This window comes from Rhinatrema bivittatum, chromosome 2 (genome assembly GCF_901001135.1).
Source record: "Rhinatrema bivittatum chromosome 2, aRhiBiv1.1, whole genome shotgun sequence".
NCBI classification, from domain to species: Eukaryota; Metazoa; Chordata; class Amphibia; order Gymnophiona; family Rhinatrematidae; genus Rhinatrema; species Rhinatrema bivittatum.
This window is the reverse complement of record NC_042616.1, coordinates 659,099,174-659,123,936: the sequence shown is the minus strand read 5'-3', so window position 1 is coordinate 659,123,936 and position 24,763 is coordinate 659,099,174. Positions and strand designations below refer to the sequence as shown.

At 45.1% G+C, this 24,763-nt stretch overlaps 1 protein-coding gene across 1 annotated transcript in view; it reads left to right on the top strand.

The window, feature by feature from the left end:
- The window catches only part of PPP1R42 (protein phosphatase 1 regulatory subunit 42), a 231,902-nt gene that overhangs the window by 70,781 nt on the left and 136,358 nt on the right, over positions 1–24,763 (top strand). The window contains 1 exon segment of the mRNA XM_029591417.1: positions 19,230–19,346. Coding sequence (XP_029447277.1) covers positions 19,230–19,346 — 117 coding nt within the window.

The window sequence follows — 24,763 nt, the reverse complement described above, 5'->3', positions numbered from 1 at the left end:
GTGTAGAAGAAGAGCATCCCTGTGCAGAATGTGTCGACCGGATCAGCATCAAGGCAGGGTAACCGATGCATGGACGGCACAAACCACACGACGCATCAAGAAAAGCACCCAAAGCCAGCGTTGGCCGCGGCCGAATCAATGCAATTGACGCCGAAGCATGCGTCACGGGTGAAGCACTTACAAGGCTGAGTCGACACACTTGATGCAAAAGCATCATGTGTCGCAGGATTCTACCATCCAAAGCTCCCAGCATCTGCGAGAGTCTGAATTAGAGGGCTCGGGATCTTCTGATATGGATATTCTGCACATTTCAGGATGTTCATCATCAGTCTCAGACAGAACAGTATACATATAGAACAGTATACATACGGGGTACTGAACGGCCTTAAGACAAAAATGACCAATGCCCCATTGGGCAAACATGCTATATCTCAGAGTAGGGATTTGAAACATCTGGACAAGTTTATCATCAGTCCACAAATTCTTACATCTGGAGCAAAAGAATCACACTCTCAAGAGGCAGTCCGGGGAGCCTCTCCACAACCAAGAAGATGAAAAGATCTTCATCCACCTCCCATCACATGTAGGGTGTGGCCTTGCAGGCTATGTTGCAAAGCATCGGAACCCTCCAATTCTTTTTTGATGCATTGGAGTCGAGTAAGTGGCCACAGTCCCCTTCTAGCCCATTGGAGGAGGACTTGGAGGACATCCCTTCTTCTCCACCCCCATAAATATCGGAAGAAGATGAGGCCATTGTGGACCATGAGCAGGTGTATTCCTCCCCTCCCTCTCCATGTTCCTGGACAGGAATACCTTCAGAACCCCCAGTGGATCTGCCTGAAACATCATCGGAGGACCTCTGATATTCTAGGTTGATTGAGATGGTAGGAACCTTCTTGAAACTGGAAACCAAAAAGTTGCCAGACCCTAGGGCAGAGGTCCACAGCACACTAAAAATCTTTGACGTCCCTGTGGAGCCAACAGCCCTCCCTTTGCACTCAGTTCTGGACCTGGGGACGAATGGAAGACCGCCTTTAAACACGCATGATGGCCACTACGAATACTTAGTGATGCCATTTGGCATATGTAACGTACCGGCGGTCTTCCAGAATCTCATGAATGAGGTTTTCCGTGACATGCTCCACACCAACGACATTGTCTACCTGGACGACGTACTGATTTATTTAAAGGACCTGCACACTCATCGCCTGGAGGTTCCCGTCTTGTGCAACACTTGCGAGAACATTGCCTTTTCGCGAAATTGGAAAAAAACCTTTTCAAATGAGAGCCTCTCCCCTTCCTCGGCTTCATTGTCTCCACTTACAGGATTCCACATGGACCCCGAGAAGGTCGCAAGTATTCGGGACTGGCCACGACCTGTGGGGGTCCGCACCCTCCAGTGTTTCCTTGCCTTCGCCAACTTCTACCGACATTTTATTCCCCATTACATGCACCTAGTAGCACCCTTTACTGCCCTCACGAAGAAGGGTCCAACACCAGACATTCGCCTCACGAGGCGCTCCAAGCATTTGAGGAACTAAAACAGGTCTTTCTCCTCGAGCCCTGCCTCAATCACCCCGACCCCTCACGTCCATTCGTGGTGGAGGTAGAAGCCTCTGATATTGCAGTAGGGGCCGTTCTTAGCCAGTATTCCAGCAACGGGGCCTTGTTACCATGTCCCTATTTTTCCCACAGGTTCATGCCAGAGGAAAAGAACTATGGCATCGAGGACAAGGAGCTCTTGGCCATCAAGATGGCTCGAGGGAGCCCAGCACCCCATCACGGTTTATACCGATCATAAGAACCTGGAGTACCTCAGCCAAGCTCAATGCCTGAACCCCCGCCAGGCCCGCTAGTTGCCGTTCTTCAGCCATTTCAATTCTCTCTGCGGTACCGACCAACCACTAAGAATGTCAGAGCTGATGCCCTCTCCAGGCTCTATGAAACAGAGAATGCACCCGTCGTGCCCCAATACATTTTGGATCCTGCCAAAGTTCTTCTAACTACCACCTACACGGTGTCCCTGGGGAAAACAGTAGTTCCTCTTTGCCTTTGTTGGAAGGTCCTGGCGTGGGCGCATGACTCCCTCATCACGGTCATCCCGGCAGGGCTTGTACCCTGGAGCTTCTATCCCGCTACTACTGGTGGCCACAGGTGGAATGTGACGTTCGGGCCTACGTCGACTCCTGCCCAACCTGCGCCCAGCAGAAATCTCTGCCCGGACACCCCTGAGGTCTCTTGCAACCGTTGCCGGTGCCCAAAGAACCTTGGACCCACATCTCCACGGATTTCGTGGTGGACCTGCCCTCATCTAGTGAAAACCAAGTCATCTGGGTGGTCATCGATAGACTTTCTAAAATGGCGCACTTCGTCGATTTTCCCAAGCTACCCTCAGCGCCCAAGCTTGCCCAGCTATTTACTCAGCACATCTTTCGCCTCCATGGTCTCCCGCAACACATAGCCTCCAACCACAGGCCCCAGTTTACGGCGAAGTATTGGTGCTCCCTGTGTAAAAAGTTTGGGATACAGCTGGATTTCACATCGGCATTTCACCCTCAGGGGAACGGGCAGGCCGAACGAACCAACCGGACCCTGAAAGCCTTCCTCTGCTCTTTTCTCGGAAGCAGACAGGACGATTGGGCTGCCCTGTTGCCCTGGGCAAAATTCTCCCATAACCTGCACATCCTTTCCGTGATGGGAGCTTCTCCATTCCAACTGGTCATTGGACGACAACCGGTGCCACTGCTACCCATGGCAATAACTGTGCCCTCCTGTGGCCCAGCTCACTGCCCAGCAACTCTACTCACTGTGGGACACAACCCAGGCTGATCTCCGGCGAGTTGCTTATGAAGCCAAGAGAGGGTCTGACAAACACCGCCGCCCAGTTCTCCTCTTTAAGCTGGGAGATCGAGTATGGGTGAGCACTCGCCATATCCATCTTCGAGTGCCCTCAATGAGGTTGGCACCTAAATACATTGGTCTGTTTATAGTAAGCGATCACCTGGGCCCGGACTCCTGCCGTCTATGCCTGCCCTCTAGTTTGAAAATACACAATGCATTCCACGTCTCCTTGTTGAAGCCACTGGTGCTCTCCTCGTTCCACCGCAAGCCATCAGAATCCCCAGACATTGCCTCAGAAGAAGACCAGGTCTACCAGGTCAAGGACATATTGGATGTGAGACGCAACCACAGATGCTGGGAATACCTGATTTCCTGGGAGGGATTTGGACCAGAGGAGAAAACCTGGGAACCCGCCTCGAATATCCTGGACAAATTCCTTCTCCAACAGTTCCACCGGGCACATCCTGGCAAGCCTGGTCCTTCTGTGAGGGGGCGTAAAGGGGGGGTACTGTTAGGAATCCAGGCTGCGGCAACCTGCGACCAGTCCCCCTTAACCACACTGGAAGGCACCCGACCCGGACTCCCTCCTTGATGGCCTGGGGCGGCCGGGTCCCGAATCCAGCAACGGCGTCTCTCCCACGTGGCCCTAGACGCCTCCGACTTCCTCTCAGCGTGTGCTCCCCTAGGCACACGTGCGCGGCGCTTGCCCCTACTTAAATGAGCCGCGGTGGGAAACCTTGGCCTGGCCCCCGAAGATGACATCACAGGTCGGGGCTATTTAAGGTCGCATCAGCTTCCTGTACCTTGCCTTGGCATCAGGTCCTACTCGTGAGAGTGTTCTTGCTGTGTTCCAGAGTTCCTGCTTGTTCCTGACCCGAGTACCTGCTTCTCCTGATCCCGAGTTCCTGTGTGTTCCTGACCCCGAGCCCCTGCTCCTCGGACTGTCCTGGTTCTGATCTTGGCTTGGCTTCCTGACTCCGCTTGTCCGCTGCCCATCCTGACCTTTGGCTTATCTCCTCGTACTGCTGGTTCACTGCCTGCCCTGTCTCCCGGTCCGTCCACAGCATTCTCTGACTTCCGCCTGCCTTGACCCGGACCTCCTGACGCCGCCTCTTCGCTTCTTGGACCCTTGTAGAGAGAAGACCCGCACCTAAGTCCTGCTGGCCCTGGCACCCAAGGGCTCAACCTGAGTGGAACATGGGCTGGTATAGGTGAAGCTCCAGCCGGGTATTCTTCGCCAGTACCGCTTCTCTGAGACAAGGACCACTGGGGGCTGTCCCTCAGTGGTGGCTCTACGCCTCATCCCGGTTCAAGGGTCCATACCGCTAACAGGAACTTCACCAGGATTTGGCGCAATCCCTCTTCAAGAGATGGGGGGATACCCCATATAGATCTATTCACAACCAAATGCAGCACTCTGCTGCTGGAGTTTTGCTCTCTGTAGCCAAGCAATTGAAGAGTAGCTCAGGATTCCTTTCTTTTTTTTTTTATATTTAGATTTTTATTAACCATAGCGCAATAAACATTGAATCTCATTCAACGTAGGGTACAGATAGACATACAGATAGACATCATGAAAATAGTACAGACATATAATGCGAGTACATAGAACTGTGACAAAGTGACAGTTACCCCCAACATATCTGTAGGATAAGGTAAAGTAGGGATTCGTCACCAATTCCACATTCCTAGGGTTATTTTCTATCCCCAACCCTCCCCCAACCCCCCCTCACCTCCTATACATATACAATGGAATGGAATGGGGTAATAGCCTGAGTAAGAGTTCATGAGAAGATATTACTAGGTGTCAGTCCGTGTCCCTAGGCTTCCGGGATGGTAACAAAAGAAAACATCAAATCAATCAGTTGTTAAGGATGAAAATGTAGAGTCTTGTGCAGATTTCCATGTCATGTAAACTTGCCATACCTTTTCAAATTTAGGAACACATTTATGTTGATAAGCTGTAATTTTTGACAATAAATATATTTTGTCTACCTTAAGTTGTATGGCTGCTTTTGTTGGCACCCCCGAGGACTTCCAGACCTTTGCTATTTCACAACGAGTAGCTGTCAAAATATAGTGAGCCAGTTTATTATGTTCCTCAGAGATGCCCGAGATACTGAAACCCAGTAAGGCTTGGCCCGGTGTAACCGTAACTAGACCGAAATCATGTCCCCCAGCCACTGAGATTATCCCTTGCCATAGCTCCTGTATGACAGGACAGTCCCACCACATGTGAAAGAAAGAGCTGGTCATCGCACAGGCCCGCCAGCAAAGATCTGAAATGTATGGTTGGAATTTGTGTAATCGTTGAGGGTATATATACCAACGATATAATAGTTTGTAAGAATTTTCTATCAAGGAAGAGGCAATATAACCTCTTCCTATCTTCTGAAATACCTTTTTCCATTCCCGGGATGACCAATCTAAGTGAAGGTCTGTTTCCCATGCTTTCTGAAATGATAAAGAAAGCTCATCAGCTGGCAATAATAATTGATATATCACAGATAATGTCTGCTGAGATACGTCTGGTTTCCTACATATTTTTTCAAAATCAGAGGCTCCCAATGTCAGGTGGGTATCAATCATAATGGCACGGGCAAAATGAGCTAATCGAAGGTAAGGAAAAACGGCCGAGGCCGGTAATACAAATTGTCATTGTAAATCAGTAAAGGGGCGTAGACTCTGAGGTCCCCATACATGTACCCATATCCTTATACCCTGGCACCGCCAAAGTTGAAACGCTGGGTTCTCAAACCCGGGCCGAAACGCCTTATTTGCGAATAGGCCGGTGCTAAGGTGATATTCCCTCTGCTCCAGAAGTCTGGAGCCATGTTTATGCCACAGTGTTAGCAGATTGAGGACTGATGGGGGAGAAGTGGTCCCTATCTCTACAAGCCAGGTTCCTTTTGGTTGCCAAATTAGGCTACTGAGCGGGGAGTATCCAATTATTTCTTGGTTGATTTGTACCCACCGTTTATGCTGATGTACTTTATGCCAATCCACCAATTTCTTAAACTGAGCTGCCCAGTAGTATCGAGATAAATCTGGAACGCTAAATCCTCCCTGACTTTTTGGCCTAAAAAGAACCCACTGGGCCACCCTCGGTCGTCGCCCCGCCCATATAAAAACCATAAGTTTCCTCTGTCACTTCTGTAACTGAGAGGCAGGGATCAGGGAAGGCAAAGTTTGGTATAGATACAATAGCTTTGGTAGGATAGTCATTTTGGTAACTGCAATTCGGCCCAACCAGGAGATATGATATCGGCCCCATTCCTCCATAGCCTTAGAGAGTTTAGCCCATAGAGAAGTGTAATTGATGGAGAATAAATCCTGAGAGGCGCTGAAGTATACCCCTAAGAATTTAATCTGGGAAAGGGCCCACCGGAATTTAAACAACCCTTGCAAGTGTAGGGTCTCTATTTGTGGAAGATTAATATTCAGTATCTCAGATTTCTCCCAGTTGACTTTAAAGCCCGAAACCCCACTGAAGGCCTCCATTTCTTGTGTGAGAGTGGAGAGGGATAATTCGGGGTTAGTAAGCATAAGTAAAATATCATCTGCATATAGAGACAATTTAGTAGTAATTCCCCCCACTGTCAGCCCTGTAATAGAGTCTTGACGCCTGATTTTAATTGCAAAAGGTTCCAGAAAGAGAGCAAACAATAACGGCGATAGCGGACAACCTTGTCTAGTTCCCCTGCCCACCAGGAATGTAGAAGAGTAGCCTCTGTTAATCTTAAGGCACGCCTGGGGAGCACTATACAACTGACGCAACCATTGTAAGAAGGGAACTCCAAAACCCATTTTCTCCATGGTAGCGAATAGATATGGCCAATGCACCATATCAAAAGCCTTCTCGGCATCTATAGATAAAGCTATGGAGGGTATATTGAGACAATTTAGTAGTAATACCCCCCACTGTCAACCCTGTAATACAGTCTTGACGCCTGATTTTAATTGCAAAAGGTTCCAGAAAGAGAGCAAACAATAACGGCGATAGCGGACAACCTTGTCTAGTTCCCCTGCCCACCAGGAATGTAGAAGAGTAGCCTCTGTTAATCTTAAGGCACGCCTGGGGAGCACTATACAACTGACGCAACCATTGTAAGAAGGGAACTCCAAAGTCCATTTTCTCCATGGTAGCGAATAGATATGGCCAATGCACCATATCAAACGCCTTCTCGGCATCTATAGATAAAGCTATGGAGGGTATGCAGTGTTTTTTCGCATACCATATGTTGTCGCATATTTTAAGAACATTATCCGCTGTTGTCCTCCCGGGGATGAAACCTGCCTGGTCCAAATGCACCAGTTGTGTGATAAAACAGTTAAAACGGTTTGCTAAAATTTCTGCTAGTATTTTAACATCTATATTCAGGAGAGATATGGGCCTGGGATCCCTACCAGGCTTTGCTAAGATGGTAATCCCTGCAGTATTAGCAAATCGAGAAAGGTGGGACCCGGTTCTCAGCGAATTAAAGAAATTGAGAGGCACAGGAGCCAACACCGTGGTGTATTGTTTATAGAATCTGGGTGTGTAACCGTCCAGGCCTGGCGATTTCCCAGGTTTTAAAGACTTAATAGCATCATGAATTTCCCCCAGGGTAATGGCTTTATCTAAAAATTGCCGCTGGGATGTAGTCAGTTCTGGTAGGGGAATATTTGACAGATATTGAAGGATATCACCATCGGAGATATTCAGGTCCCTACTATAAAGCTGAGCATAAAATTGAAGAAACCGTTGTCGAATTGATGTGTTGTCAGTTAGTATAGTACCCCCCGAGGTTTTAATCTTGGAAATAAAAGCTTGTGCCTGTTTTCGTTTAAGCATTTGAGCTAAATATCTCCTGGCTTTATTCCCGCCCTTGAAGAATTTCTGTTGCGCTAAGTCTAAGTGATGAGCAATAAGCGCTGCGTCAAGTGCTGCTATCTTATTTTGCGTTTCTTAAATGTCCTCTCGCAACTGGGACCGATTAGTATCCCGCATGTGGGCGGTTTCTAGCCAGTGAAGACGAGTCATCAACCCCTGTCGTTCTCTCTCCCTCTGTTTCTTGACAAAGTACCCTATAGAACACTCTTCAAACATTCCCAGACGGTCACGGAGTCTGTTTTCCCCGTATCGTTAATATGGAGATAGTCCTGTATTTCCCTAGCTATCTGCCGCTGGAATTCACTATCATCCAGTAAAGAGTCATTAAGACGCCAATACCGGAGGCCCCGATCGTAGTTTTGCAATTGTATACTGAACCAGTTGGGTGCATGGTCTGACTATACAATTGGTTCAATTTCCACAGCCCTGACCTGGTTGGTACATGTCTTATCTAGCAGAAACATATCTATTCTAGAGTAACAGTTATGGGGGTGGGAGTAAAAGGAGTAGCTTCTGGACTTTGGAAAACGAGAGTGTCAAATATCAATTCCAGAAATAAGTGTGAGTATATTTTTAAGGGCCTTCCTAGTGGGGGTAGAGTCTGCACTACGCCTCGTCGAGTTATCAAGGTGGGGATTAAGGGTTACATTAAAATCTCCACCAAGGAGCACTCTCCCCTCTGCCTTGTCAGCAATAATAGAAAGGAGGGCACTATAAAAGGCCTCCTTTTGGGACGTTGGCCCGTAGATAGTAAGCAATGTCAGTATGTCACCCCCCATTTTCACATTCAGTAATAGATACCGGCCCTGAGTATCTATATGAGAATTTAACAATTTGAAGTGAAGATCTTTGTGAATTAAGATTCCTACCCCAGTATATTTCGCAGCCTTCGTCGCCGCTGCCCAGTATTGGTGTGGGTATTTATTAGATTTCAGAAGACCTTCATATCGTTTTCTAAGATGCGTTTCTTGCAGGTAGATCACATCAGTGTTCATGCAGCCCATTTCTTGGAAAAGAAGCCGTCGTTTACGACCTGAGTTTAGTCCCTTAACATTAAGGGAAACAAACTTGACTGAAGTCATTTGGAATCTGCACAGCTTCCCCATGAACGCTCAATGTGTGCCACCGCCAAGACTTGCTGCGTAACCAAATACACATTAAAGTTCCCGGGCCTCACATTATAAAAGTGACGTATCGGATCCAGCTACGGAAGACACCACTTCAGACTGTGAAAGATACACCCATCCCAAATCAGGATTAATACGTACATATATGTATAGAGGCTAGATACCCCACCTCCCTCCCTCCCCCCTACCCAAAAAGCCAGCTGGGAAGGATCTACCCGATCCCAGTATTTAACGAAGGAGGATCCCATGCTGGTGGTCGGCGCCATCTGTCCCCGGAATATCATAAGATTGAACTCCAGAACAACTGAAACATATTTACTGCTTAGGGAAACCCTTAGAATGCAGCAAAGAAATACCATAAACTGCAGGAACCGCAGTATGACCACTACTTGAACGCTTCGTGTTGGTAAAGGAAATCCCTATACAAAGTAAAAGAATATAGTTACTGCTTAAAAGTTCAAGTAGGTGTGTCAGCCCTTTGTCCTTCAGTGTTGTTCCTCCAGAGTCGGCGACCTCCTATTGGGGCGCGCTGCCATCGCGGAGTCTCGGATCGAGGTCCCTTAGCTGCAGTGGTGTTGGGAGCAGGAATTTCCACCTTCAAGCCAACCTCCTTTGCGACTCTCTCTGCTTCTTATTTATTTTATTTTTATTTTATTTAAAATCTTTTCTATACCGTCGTTAAGCTAGTTGCCGTCACAACGGTTCACAATAAGGCACATAATTTCAAACTTAAATGTGTTGAATTATATTAACTAAACAGGTGCCATCAAATACTGTAACATAGTTTCATATTAAATATTACTTAGTGGTTGTGATAAGTCATGTCTACTTTAAGTATATCGGCTATAAGATAAATTAAGGTGCGAATCCGATATGACTTACCCTCCATCTGGAACCACAGTCCGAAAGGGAAGAGCCAGCGATAGCGAACCTTCGCTACCGCCAGCACAGTGGTAAATGGTTTGAGGGCCAATCTTTTGCGCAGGGTTGTGGTAGCGAGATCCGCATAGATAGCGATGTCGTTTTCTTCCCAACGCCAGGATCGTTGGCGACTCGCTGCAGAGGCGATTTGTTCTTTATAAGCATAAGAGTGGAAGCAGACCACGATATCACAGGGTCTGTTCCCCATGTTGGGACCCAGGGCCCTGTGAGCCCGTTCTATTTGAGTACTGGGCTGGACACCATCATCCACCGCAGCCCCATCCAGTAGCATAGAGCATATTTTTTGGATTACTAGCTTACAATCTGTGTATTCCTCTTTTTCTGGTACGCCTTTAAAGCGTAAGTTACAGCGGCGGGCCCTGTTCTCAATATCCTCCAGTTTATCCCAGGACAAGCAGGATGCTAGTCCTCACATATGGGTGACATCAGTAATGGAGCCCTATGTACGGAAAAACTTCTTTCAAAGTTTCTATGAAACTTTTGACTGGCACCAGAGTGCCTACTGAGCATGCCTAGCATGCCATGATATTCCCTGCCACAGGGTTCTCCCTTCAGTCTTCTTTTTTCCGCGGAGCAGTTAGCCTCCCGGTTCCTAGGAGTCCTGTGGAGAATTCTCCACAACTTTAAACTTAAAAAGTTTAGAAAAACTTCAGCCGCAAGGGTCTCCCCTTAGTATACCATCGCGGTAAGTTTTTCACACTCTCTTGCGGTTCCGTTCCATTTTTTGACCGAGTTTTTGTCCCTGGTCATTGGTCGTCGACGGCTGTCCGGCCCAAAATGGCTTCGGGATTCAAAAAGTGCCCTAAGTGCACTAGAAACATGTCAATTACCGACCCTCACCAGGACTGCGTTCTCTGCCTTGGTGAGAACCACGATGTTAGGGCTTGCCCCTTGTGTGCCACCATGACATCGAAAGGACGTCGTCTCCGGCTGGAGAAGATGGAACAACTGTTCAAAATACAGCTCTTACCGGCACCATCATCCTCAACGCAATCGTCTCTGGCTGGGTCGATTCGTAAGGTGGTGTTGAAAAAACGAGTCTCAGGTGAGTCGGGAGATGCTCCTCTTTCCTCCCCCTCTCCATCGTCAAAGGCATCGACATTGGGTAGCGAAAAAGCCCGGGAAAAAGAAAAGCATCGGCATCGTCATCGTAGGCCGCATACGGCAACCACCGACCCGATTCCCGGGGTGCCATCGACAGAAATTGAATTGACAACTAAGAAACCTCGGCTCGACGTTCAGGCCTCGGAGCCGTCGACAGGGCGACCCCCGCCGATTCCGGCGCAGGGAACCGTACCTTCTCAGGGCTCTGAGGAGGTACCAGCATCGCCACTACCGCCTCCCCCCATGGGTGCTCTGTTCTCACCATTCATGCAGGCGGAACTTGATGTTTACATACGTCAAGCGGTACGGGACGCATTCCTCGAGGCGATACCGAGGCCTCAACCTTCTCTGCCAGCGATACCATCGACACCGATTCCGGTTCCCACGGGAATATCGCCCTCGATAACGATGACACCGCCCGTTCTGGCACCGGTACCCTCGATGCCGATTCTGGCCATACCAGCACCAGGGCCATCGATGCCGTCGATGCCGATTCCGGCCATTCCAACGCCGATGCCATCGATGCCGATTCCGGTGCCAGCACCGATGAAACCATCGATGCCGATTCAAGAAGTCTCCATTTTCCAGCCCCTCATGGACAAATTGGACACCTTAATCCAGGTTTTTTCTCATACACCTCAGGATGTGGATCAAGATATACTTCCAGAGCCACTACCTGGTCCTTCTGGCATTCTCCCTCCTCGGAGGCCACAATCACCACAAATTCCTGAGATTCCATTCAGTCCATCAGGTCACCCAGTGGATACTGGAACTGAGTCTGATGCAGATGTCTCTTCAGATGAAGATATGTTGTCTCAACCTTCACCTCCAGAGGATACAAAATCACCTCCGGAAGATCTTTCTTTCTCCAATTTCATCAAAGAAATGTCAGAAACTATACCCTTTTTATTTCTCTCGGAACTAGATATCAGACAGAAGACATTAGAGGTGCTACAGTTCGTAGATCCACCTAAGGAAATATTGGCTATACCAGTACATGAAGTCCTTCAAGAGCTCATGTACAGATTGTGGGAGCACCCTGGATCAGTAGCATCAGTTAACAAATGGGCAGATGCTACATATCTCCTCCAACCCATACCTGTCTTTCAAAAATCTCAACTACTACACCAGTTGGTGGTAGTTGAGTCAGCCCAGAATAAAGCTAAAAGGCTTAAGACACACGCTTCCACACCTCCAGGGAAGGAAGTCGGTTCCTGGACAGTTTAGGAAGAAAAGTTTTTCAGGGTTCAATGTTGGTCTCAAGGATAAATTCTTACCAATTATTCATGAACCAATACCAACGCAATCTATGGAAACAGGTAGAAGGCCTTACCCAAGATCTTCCAGAACAATTTCAGGAGGGTTTCTCGCGTCTGGTGCATAAAGGCCTAGAAGCAGGCAAGCACGAAGTGAGAGCCACATATGACAGTTTTGAGGGCTTCTAGACTATCAGCCTCAGGTATCACGGCTCATAGATGGGCTTGGCTAAAATCTTCTGAGCTCAGGCCAGAAGTCCAGGAGAGGTTAGCCGACCTTCCCTGTTTAGGTGAAAACCTATTTGGAGACAATGTCAAAGAAGCAGTGGCGACCATAAAGGACCACACAGAAACCCTCAAACAGCTGTCACTGATTCCTCAGGAGACACATCAACCTTCTAGGAGACCTCCTAGAAGAGAAGTTAGGAGACCTTACTACCGTCCACGATGATACTACCCTCCAACAAGCCGGGCCAGACAAGCACGTCCCACTCAGCGTTCTCAGGTTCGGCAAAGGCCTGCTAGGCCCCAACCACCTGCTCAGACTGCATCTACATCAGGCTTTTGAAATTCAACCAGAGAGCAGAAGCCCCTTTCAAAATCATCTTCCACAATTACCAGTCGGAGGTTGCATAACTTATTACCATCACACCTGGACCTCCATCACAACAGACCAATGGGTACTCTCAATTACAGCTCAGGGGTACCAATTGAAGTTTCTCACTGTACCAAACGAAAATCCTCCTCTCTCATCTTGGACAGTGAATCAACACTCCAAAATTCTAAAAGCAGAATTGTCCACCCTTCTGAGAGCAAAGGCCATAGAACCAGTTCCCAGGCCTCAGCAGGGCAGAGGATTCTACTCCCGGTATTTCCTCATTCCAAAGAAAACCAGAGGCCTTCGTCCCATCCTAGACCTCAGAAATCTCAACAAATTTCTCAAGAAAGAAAAGTTCAGGAAGGTATCGTTAGGCACCATGCTACCTCTTCTTCAAAAAGGAGATTGGCTCTGCTCTCTGGATCTTCAAGACACCTACGCTCACATTCCCATCTTTCCTCCTCATCGCCAGTACCTGCGATTTCTGGTCGAAGGACAACATTTTCAATACCGAGTGCTACCATTCGGCCTAGCCTCAGCACCTCGAGTGTTCACAAAGTGTCTGGCAGTAGCTGTGGCACATCTCCACAAACGAAGGTGCATGTATTCCCGTACCTAGACGATTGGCTCATCAAGAGTCAGACACAAGAAGGAGCTCTCAATTCCCTCAAGCTCACAGTCAACTTACTTCACTCCTTGGGATTTCTCATCAACTACCAAAAATCCCAATTCACACCATCTCACCTTCTACACTTCATAGGTGCAGATCTAAACACCATCATAGCGAAAGCTTTTCTCCCAAGAGACCGTGCTCAAGCACTCATTCTTCTGGCACATTCTTTTCGAAATCAATCTCAAGTTACAGCTCATCAGTGCCTCACCCTACTCGGACACATGGCCTCCACAGTTCATGTCACTCCCATGGCCAGACTGACCATGCGCCTAATGCAATGGACACTCAAATCTCAATGGATTCAAGCCATTCAACCACTATCCACTCACATTCAGATAACGCAGGAACTGCGCTCCTCCTTTCTTTGGTAGACATCAATGAGCAACTTGCTAAAAGGTTTACCTTTCCAGCAACCAGTTCCACAAGTGACTTTAACTACAGATGCGTCCACCTTAGGCTGGGGAGCACACATTGGTCTTCTGAAGACTCAAGGCAAGTGGACAAAACTCGAAGCTTCTTTTCAGATAAACTTCCTGGAGCTTCGAGCTATACGTTATGCGCTGCATGCTTTCAAGGACTGCCTTTCACACAAGACTGTACTAATTCAGACAGACAACACAGTAGCCATGTGGTACATCAACAAACAAGGGGGAACAAGTTCCTACCTCCTTTGCCAAGAAGCAGCTCAGATTTGGGACTGGGCCATAGCACACTCAATTCTTCTACGAGCCACTTATCTGGCAGGCATCCGCAACATAATAGCAGATCGCCTCAGTCGTCAGTTCCAACCACACGAGTGGTCCTTGGATCCAACGTTGGGGTCAACCAACAATAGACCTCTTTGCATCTCACCTGACCTACAAAGTGAACAATTACTGCTCCCTGTTACAACAGGAGAACAGCCTACCAAAGGACGCCTTTGCTCGCCATTGGAACTCAGGCCTGTTATATGCGTATCCACCGATACCGCTCATAACCAAAACTCTAGTGAAGCTGCAACAGGACAAAGGGACCATGATACTCATAGCCCCATATTGGCCTCGGCAAGTATGGTTTCCCACACTTTTAGATCTATCAGTCAGGGATCCCATTCGCCTGGGAGTAGCTCCCAATCTCATAACTCAGGATCAGGGTCAGTTGCGCCATCCCAACCTTCAATCCCTGTCCCTGACAGCATGGATGTTGAAAGCTTGATCTTACAGCCACTCAACCTTCCAACCACTATATCTCAAGTGCTGATAGCTTCACGTAAACCTTCCACTAGAAAGGTTTACTTTGTGGTGCACTCAGAAGTCTTTAGATCCTTTCACTTGCCCCACTACCTCACTACTAGATTACCTATACCATCTTTCAGACTCTGGTCTTAGGACTTCATCTGTAAGAGTACACTTGAGTGCAATCTCAGCTTATCATGACAAGCTAGGAGACACACCTATTTCTACACAGCCTCTCGTCAGTAAGTTTATGAAAGGCTTAACTCACCTTAAACCTCCACTTCATTCCCCAAGCATTCAGTGGGACCTGAATGTCGTATTAACCAGGCTCATGCGTTCCCCATTTGAACCCATAGACACCTGTGACATTAAATTTCTTACATGGAAAACTGTCTTCCTCATAGCTATTACATCAGCTAGGAGAGTCAGTGAACTACAAGCACTTGTCACATACGAACCCTTTACAAAGTTCCTACATGACAGGGTGGTCCTCCGTACTCATCCCAAATTCCTTCCTAAGGTAGTCACGGAATTCCACCTCAATCAATCTATAGTTTTACCCACATTCTTTCCAAGGTCTCACTCTCACCAAGGAGAAAGAGCCTTACATACCTTGGACTGTAAACGTGCACTGCCTTTCTACTTAAACCGCACTACAGTCCAGAGGAAATCCAATCAACTGTTTGTATCTTATGATCCAAACAAACCAGGTAAAGCAGTGGGAAAACATACCTTGTCAAACTGGCTAGCAGATTGCATACAGTTTTGTTATGAAAAAGCAGGCCTTAATCTTCAAGGGCGAGTAAAAGCACATTCAGTCAGAGCAATGTCAACCTCAGTAGCACACTTTCGCTGTGTACCTATTCTGGACATTTGTAAAGCAGCAACATGGAGTTCTCTTCACACCTTTGCAGCTCACTACTGTTTAGACAAGGAAGGAAGACAAGATTCAGCCTATGGACAATCTGTCTTAAAGAACTTGTTTCCAGTGTAATCCCAACTCCTTCTGCATCCAACCTGCTGTGATCTTTGGCTGACTCATTTCCATCAACAAGACAGCAAGTTGCTTCACTTCAAATGACTCAGCCTCTAGCTTGCTAATCACCCATATGTGAGGACTAGCATCCTGCTTGTCCTGGGATAAAGCAAAATTGCTTACCTTGTAATAGGTGTTATCCCAGGACAGCAGGATGTAGTCCTCACGAAACCCACCCGCCATGCCGCGGAGTTGGGTCCGATACGTTTTATTATTTTATTTTTGTCTAACGCTAATTGCTACAAAACAGACTGAAGGGAGACCCCTGTGGCAGGGAATATCATGGCATGCTGGGCATGCTCAGTAGGCACTCTGGTGCCAATCAGAAGTTTCATAGAAACTTTGAAAGAAGTTTTTCCGTACATAGGGCTCCATTACTGATGTCACCCATATGTGAGGACTACATCCTACTGTCCTGGGATAACACCTATTAGAAGGTAAGCAATTTTGCTTTATCTGAAGTTCATCCTGGTGTGTGTTGAGGGAAGTGATATCTTTTTGCTGACTTGTCCACCTCTCCTCGTGGTCATCCAGGCGGGTATCCAGTTCGTCAATTCTACGGCCCATGTCAGCGTGATCATCACGCATCTCCTGAAGGGTAGCAGCTATCTCAGATTTAAATGATTGTATGTCCTGGTGTAGTTCTATGAACCAGGAGCGCATCTCAGCACGAGAAGGGGGCCCAGAGTCCGCTCCCTGCGGGTCCCTGCCTCCCTTCTCCGTTTCCTCAGGCTCCGCGTCCGCCGCCATCTTGAGCCCTTCGTCCTCGGGATCTTCCCTCCCTTTGCTGTATGAAAAATTTTTAAAGTCTACCGACTTTTTTTGGAGGTCATCTTCCAGGGTATTTCTGCCGCTAGTTGCACTATTTATGGCTCGAAATCGCTCAGGTAGTCGCTCTGAAAACCGCAAAATAGCTCCGGTGGATGGAGAGCCCCGTTCTATGCGACCAGCATGGGAAATGACGTCACTTCCTCTTCCAGCTCAGGATTCCTTTCTACTTACCTGGAAGGGGAGCCTGCTGTACGCGTCCCCCCCAATCCCGTTAATAAATCATATAGTTCAAAAGTGCATTGCAGAGGAGTCGGATCTCATCCTTGTAGCACCAGAGTGGCCCAGGCAGCTATCTCAGATTTAAATGATTGTATGTCCTGGTGTAGTTCTATGAACTACACCAGGACATACATGAACTACCTCATGCATCTCCAGTCCTTCTTCAACACAGGGGGGACCTCCTGTCTCAAGAAGATGGGACACTACTTCATCCCATGCAGGACTTGCTTCATTTGACGGCATAGAGAGTAAAAGAGAGGTACTGAATCATCTTCCTATTCCAAAGGAGATTCAGGACATTCTTATTTCCTCAAGGAATCTGTCTACAAGAAAGAATTATGCGGGCAAATAGCACAGATACCTCCATTGGTGCACGTCAGTAAAACTCGACTTCTTCGGATCTTCTCCTGAACAATTACTTAAATACCTGCATTTATTGTACGCCTCTGGCCTGGTGGTTTCATCAATCAGAATATACCTCAGCGCCATAGCAGCATACCATCCTTCAGTTCAAGAGACTTCCATATCCAGGCACCCCTTAGTATCTCATATCATGAGGGGTGCCTTGAAGCTCCACCCTTCGATTTTACAGCCAGCCATTCCATGGGATATAAACCTAATCTTAGACTCGCTCCTGCTTCTGCCTTTCGAACCAATGCAATTTTCTTCCCTGAAGTTCCTCACATGGAAAATATTGTTCCCAGTAGCAATCACCTTAGCAAGGTGAGTCAGTGAAATTCAAATGCTAGTCCATTACCCGCCTTATCTGCAATTCTACCATGACAGAATCACTTTAAGGACCCATTCATCCATCCTTCCGAAGGTGGTCTCATCTTTTCATCTGAATCAAACAATAACGTTGCCAACCTTCTTTCTCAGACCGCATACCTCCAAATGAGAAGATCTGCTACACATGCTGGATTGCAAGAGAGCTTCAGCATATTATAAACAAAGGACTCAAGCATCTAACAGGTCTTCACATCTCTTCCTCTCCTTCAGCTCGAATGCTCCAGGGTTACTGGTAACCAAGTGAACGCTGGCCAGTTGGCTTACCCAATGTATCCACTTTTGCTACTCCTCTAGATCGGAACGCCTAGAGTCAACAATCAATGCACATCAACTGAGAGCTGTAGCTACATCTATTGCCCATCTGCACAATGTGCCAATCTAGGACATATGTAAAGCAGCTACTTGGTTTTTGCTGCATACCTTAACATCTCACTACTGCCGCCAACATCATGTCAGTTCAGATGCATCTATGGGGCAGGAAATACTGCAATATGCTATTGGTTTTTTAGACTGTCCACCACTCACATGGATCTGACGAACAGACTGTTGCTAACATATCCACAAATGCAATGACATTTCTAGAGAAACCTAAGACTGTTCTTTGTATTCCCTAGCTGGGAACTCCCAGACAGCATGGCTAATTCAGCCTGCTTATCTGTGGGCAGAAAAAAACAAGTTTGTTTACTGTAAAAGGTGTTTTTCTTAGATAGCAGGATGAATTAGCCATGTTCCCCACCCTCCTCCCTGGACAGTTTCTATCCTTCTGCCTGCACTTATTCTTCCTTGCGGTACACCACTTCTTTGTGCTTTCTAACAAACTGAGGTGATGCAGGCAGTTGCGCACGAAGGTACCATACAGGCAGGCAGGAACACAACTTTGAACATTCTGAGAGAAATTCCCGCCTCAGGCCACAAGGGGGTGATCACCAGATAGCATGGCTAATTCATCCTCCTATCTATGGAAAACACAATTTACGGTAAGCAAATTTGCTTTTCTGGTTAAAGTCGAATACAGTAAAATTAAATAATTGCATTGTATTGTCACAATTTACAAGTAAAAATGATCAAAGAGGAATGATGGAGGAGAAGCAAGAGATATTGACAGATAGTCCTTTTTACAGTATGCCTTCTTATTGGTAGACTTCACATTAGCACAGGATTGTTTTCTCATTGAGATACAGTTTTTTCCAATTTGCTTGTTTGTTTGAAAGATGTGCAGATATTAAGACATTTTTAAACAATGTTTGCCTTCAGTATGTAATCAGAGAAACTCTATGTGGTCCATATATTCAGTCACTGGCTGAATTGCAAAGTTAGCCAGCTAAACCTATCTTTCTAACTTTGGAGAGATATTCAGTAGCACAACCGCACTGAATATATATAGATGGCTATTTTAAAATAGCCGGTTAAGTTTATCTGGCTAACTTTAGGACAGCTCTATGGCACGATTCGCGTTAGCTGTATATGATATCTAGCTAACTCTAAATATCAATTATGTGTATAACTTAGCCATATAACCTAACTTCTTGTAGAATGCCCCTATAATGCCTGTAAGTTATCTGGCTAAATTTTAGCCAGATAATTAGATATCCGGCTCCAGCTAAGTGGGAGAAATATTAAGAAGTTGTGAGTTATCTGGCTAAATGCCTCACCTCTATGAAGCAAGGATCCTGAAAGATTCTTTTCTTCCTTGGAAAGTTTTGTCTATTTTGTTCTCTTTTTACAGAAGTCCCTCTCAGTGTTGACAATCAGTAATAACAATATTGATGAACTGACAGAGTTAGCAGTTCTGGAAAACATAACACAGCTTGTGGCCGTGGATAATCAAATCAAAGATACAGAGGTATAGTATGGAAAATGTATTTATTTTCAATAGAAATCAAATTCAATAAACTTAGGTTTAGTGGTTACTGTCAAACTGTCCTTAAGATATGTAAAATAATTAAGAAGCCTATTTTTTTTTACTATATATTTATTACATTTCAAATATACATAGCATAAGCAATGCATACAGAAAAAACCCAGAGAATATATATTTAATACATTAAAGAAAAAAGAGAACATATTTTAAGGAAAGCAAACAATACCATATTCTCTTCTCCATCAAGAAATGAGGAAGGAGAGCCATAATTTAGGGAGACTAAGAAAAAAAAATGAAAAGAAATAAGCATAATGTGAACACAATGCCTTATTATACTAGATCAAAACATTCCTCCCACTAAATATCAGCAGATGTTAATGGAATGCTTCTGGACTCCAAAAAGGACTTAAGATGTTCTGGAAGGAAAACAAACATAACAATTCTCACGATCCCTAGCATTGCACTTGCAGGGATATCATAAAACAAAGGAAAAGTCTAATAAGGTAGCCTTAGACCTTAAAGCAATGAAATTTTTCCTCCTTTCCTGCGTAGATTGAGCAAAATCAGGAAAAACACGACATCTGACCTAAGAAAAGGGAGGATATATTCCTGAAGAATCTCTGAATAACCTCACTAACATCGTGTTCGAAAATAAAAGAAACGAACAGGGTCGAATGCTCGATTACGACAACCCCAGAACTTTCTAAAAATTCTGATAAATTTTTGGGAATAAGAGGAAACAGGTGGAAGATTCTGAGCATTCACCCTATGATTAACAGGAAGAAAAACAGCTTTATTGAGGGAATTTTTGCAGAGTCAAAAAGCAATATCTCCTCAAAATATTTTTTGAGAGTGGTAATTGATGTCTCTCCCAATACTTTGGGAAAATGTAGGAATCTCAGGTTTAAATGCCTGGTTTGGTTTTCCAGGAGCTCCACTAGTCGAGACAAACTATTGATATCCTTAATAGCAGTCACATTGAAGGTCTGCAGATCTTTAATAGTGTGCTCAGTCGTAACCAGCTTTCTTGAATAAAACAAATTTGGGAGTCAGTGTCCTTCTTGGAAACTTCAAATTTGGCTGCTAAAAGGTTAATCTTTTTATTAGAATCTTTTAGGGATATACCTAAGCCCTCTATTAGGTCCCAAATAGTGTCCAGAGTCACTCATATCTGCCAATTTGATGGCCAAAGGAGAGAACTCACCACTGGGATCTTGAGAGATCGGCCCAGCACTTCTCAACACCACTGGCTCGAATGAAGGCACAGGCTCTCCCTGAGCAAATCCAGGGAAGAAGACAGTCTGACTACTAAGCTCTCTTCACTTAGCAAAGAAGTTGATACTAATTGCTCCAGTACCACTTCACTAACAGCCCTACCAGAGAAGTCGCCATTGAAATGTCATCGGAGCGCGCCTCCGGTTGCAGTGGAGTGGAGAGTCTGTCTGCAGGGGGGGTGTCACTGATCTTCGGGACTTTGTGATACCTCTCCAGGCAAGTCTGGTGCTCCTTTAGTCCCATCAGAAGTTGTCCCGCTGGGTATGTAAGATGGCATCAGTTGCTGCCCAGGAAGGAGGGTATCAGGAACACCGAAAACTTTCCTTTGTGCTTAGACAGCATTATAGCAGTAAATCAAAGAGGAAATCTAGATCAGCACACTCAGCTCATGTCACACTGCCATCTTGGCTCTCTGCTCTTAAGAAGCCTATCTAATAAATTGCATTAAAACTAGGAGTTGATGCCTGATACTAATTCAGATTTATTCCTGTAATATTCATTCATCTACAGTATCCTAGTTTAGAGAATACTGTGGTAGGGGTGCTTCCCATTGTGTCAATGGCAAATGGTACAGTAGGGAAATGCATACCTGAAAGGGCTGGATGGCCAGATGAATATTGAGCCAAGGCCAGTAAAACCAGACCTAGCTTTGCACACATTTAGGCATGCAGCTGTAACACTGGAGTAGGCTTAGGGTCAGGAACTCAGGAGAGAGCCATAGGGCAGGAACACTGGAGCAGAACTGCAAGGCTGGATGCAGAGCAGGAACAAGGCCAGACAAGCAAAGGTTCTGGAGGATGTATCCCTGGAGTCTGTTGTACCAGCAAATGTGTCTGTGTTGCTCTTCTTACAGACTGTCACTAATATATTTATGTAAGAATTTATATTGTGCCTCATTTAACTACATGCTATTCAAGGCGGATTACAGGAAAACATAAACGTTAATAACCAGGATGATCATGACAGACATAACATAATAAAATCAAAATATACAAAGAATCTATTGCCTTTCCTTCCTCATTTACACACCCTGTGCTGAACCAATGGGACCTTCTGAGGGCATATCTAATTGGCAACTGGAAGGTACTCTGGCCTTTCCCAGACTCTGTATCTCATGTGGCTCTTCTGTGGCCTCCCGGCCTCTACCTTCTAGGGCAACTGGTTCAAGCCCTGTCAATCCTGATAGTATCTTCCCCCACCCCCTATTGGCTCCTCCTGTGGCCTCGTGACTTAGCTTATCTGGATGATCTTGGTGGAAGTATCTGGGTCTGCTCATTCCACCCAGCGAGGTCTTGCGGTACAGCCAATAGGCATACGCCTTCAGCTATTTACCAGAAGTGGACCCATACAGATCACTGGGTTCTGGATATCATTTAGAACAGTTAGGCAGTATAGCTAGCTAGACCGGTACTAAAGACCTTTATGATTTCAACATGTTTGTCTCTAACAAATAAAAGCAGCGGTACAAACTATACTAAATAAACTTCTACTGCTGAAAATAATGAGCTTATGTATAACCAGCTAACTTTAGGACAGCCCGTTGGCCCAACCAGAGTTGTACAGATAAATCAGCTGGCTAACTCTGAATATTGAGTTAGCTGGTTAATTTATCTGGCTAAATCTACCCCTCACCTATCTGCCCATTCCCTGCTCTTGATTTGTCCCGCTAAAAACTTAGCCAGCTAAGCCACTTAAGTGGCTGTGTGGTACCTGCTGACCAAACGGCGCCACTTAGCCGGCTGAGTGCTGTTTTGAATATCACTCAATATATACGGTTCCACGACAGGAACAAGGAGAAAAAGTTACTCCATCTACTTTGCTATTCCATAAAAAGATGGTTCATCCAGACCAATTCTTTATCTAAAAGGAGAGAACAAGTGTTTACATATCCCACATTTCCATATGGAGGCTCTATAATCAGTCATGTCATAAGTACATCTGGGCAAATTTCTATCATCACTAGACCTATTGGAGACATATTTTCAAATTCCAATCAAAAAAGACCATCAGAAATATCTTTATTCAGCATATTGGGGGAACATTAGCTACTTTTCCAAGAACATTCACCAAAGTAATTATGGTTGTAGCAGCTTTTCTGAGAAAAGAAGGGATCATGGTTCATCCATATTTAGATGATTGGTTGATCAGGGCCAAAACGTTTCAAAAAGAAATCAGAGATACTGACAGAGTAAAAGTACAATTTTTAGAAAGTTTGGTGTGAATAATCAATTTTACAAAAAGTAAATTTCATCCAACCCAGTCTCTAGACTATTTGGGTATACATTTCAATACCAAGGAGGTGTATTTCTAACATTAAAATGCATGATCAAGGTTAACAAACAAATAAAGAAATTCTTATCACAAAGATCACCAAAGACTTCTCTTCAAATATTAGGAACAATGAGAGCAAAAATAGATTTAGTTTCATGGCCCTGAGCTTACATGAGACCTCTACAAAGATCCCTCCTATCTTGGTGGCCATTGCAAACATAAAATTACAAGAGTTGTCTCCCCCTCCCTGATTCAGTAAAGAGAAGTCTAGAAAAAGGTATAAATCTAGAACCACCATCGTAGACATTAGTAACCACAGATACAAGTTTAACAGGATGGAGAGCACATTGTCAAAAACAAATAGTATAAGGAATTTAGTCTCAGAAAGAAGCCACATGGTCAATCAACAGATTGGAAACCAAAGCAATTACATTAGCAATATATATATATATATATATATATATATATATTTTTTTTTTTTTTAATTTAAAATATTTATTAATTGCTTTACAGAGTTCAATAAATTATGTAAAGTGATGTACATAAAAATAAAATACAATGCATAAAATAAACAGCAGCACAACACAATATATCATTCATCCTCTGACCCACCTCACCATCAAGGACCATAAGGACCCTATCAAATAGATTCTGAATGCTGAAGCAAGCCATATCCACCCTTTGGCGCCTCAGTAAACATGCCTCCCACAATTTATTTCCAACCATCAGCTATATCTTCAGTTTCCTACAGAACTTCATCAAGTCCCTCTCTTCTTTCACTTTTAAAGCTAGCCCATTCCAAAATTTTGGGATTGTAGAAGAGAAAACTCTGTTTTGCAATCTAATGTGACAAAAAGACTTCACAGCAGGTAATTGCAATTAATATTGCTGATTGGACCCTAATGCTTGCCTAATAGACCTCCAGTTCAATTGGTTCATCAATTGTTGTGAATAGTTTCCCCTTAAAATCTTTCATTATTAAAGGGAAAAGCTGTGAGAATGGCAGTAGCATATGTGAATAAACAGAGGAGTACGCAAAATCAGGGAATATCCAAAGAGACAAACATCTTGTTTCCCTGTGCAGAAAGAAATCTGCAGCAGATTTCTGTAATACATATTGCAGGTCAAGACCTTCGAGCCGATTTCCTCAGCAGAAATCCTATGGATCAGGAAGAGTGGGAACTCGGCCAAGAGGCATTTCATAAGGTAGTGAAACAATGAGGAACCCCTCAGATGGATCTAATGGTGACTTGCAAAAATGCCAAAATCCATGGATTTTCCAGCCGGCATAAAGAATACGGAAGTGAAGTAATAGATGCATTAGTTCAGACATGGCTGAAAAGAGAGATGAAGTATATTTTTCATCCATGGCCATTGATAGGACGTACAATAAGAAAATTAGAAAAGGAAAACGCTTGAGTGATTCTAGTAGCACCAGATTGGCCAAGAAGGCCATGGTATTCAGATCTAATGGAGGTTATGAATTGATCAACCACTACAATTTCTAGGATCCCAAGGCCTTCTGAAACAGGGACAAAGTTTGATGGAGAACCTGTCTCCATTCTGTCTTATAGCATGGCTCTTGAAAGGTCAAGATTATGCAGAAAAGGCTACTCTCCTTCTGGTTTCTACTCTTTTGAAAGCAAGAAAGAATGCAACATTGTAGCATATGCGTGTGGCATCTATTTGAGATGTATTACAAAGATCTATTAATCTCACCCTTGCGAGCAGAAATGACAAATATTTTAAATTTTATGTAAAAAGTTTGAGAAAAAAAGTTGAGCATTCATTTCATTAAAAGTCCAAAAAGCAGCAATTTCTTGTTATAAAGGTAGATTCAAAGGGAATACAGT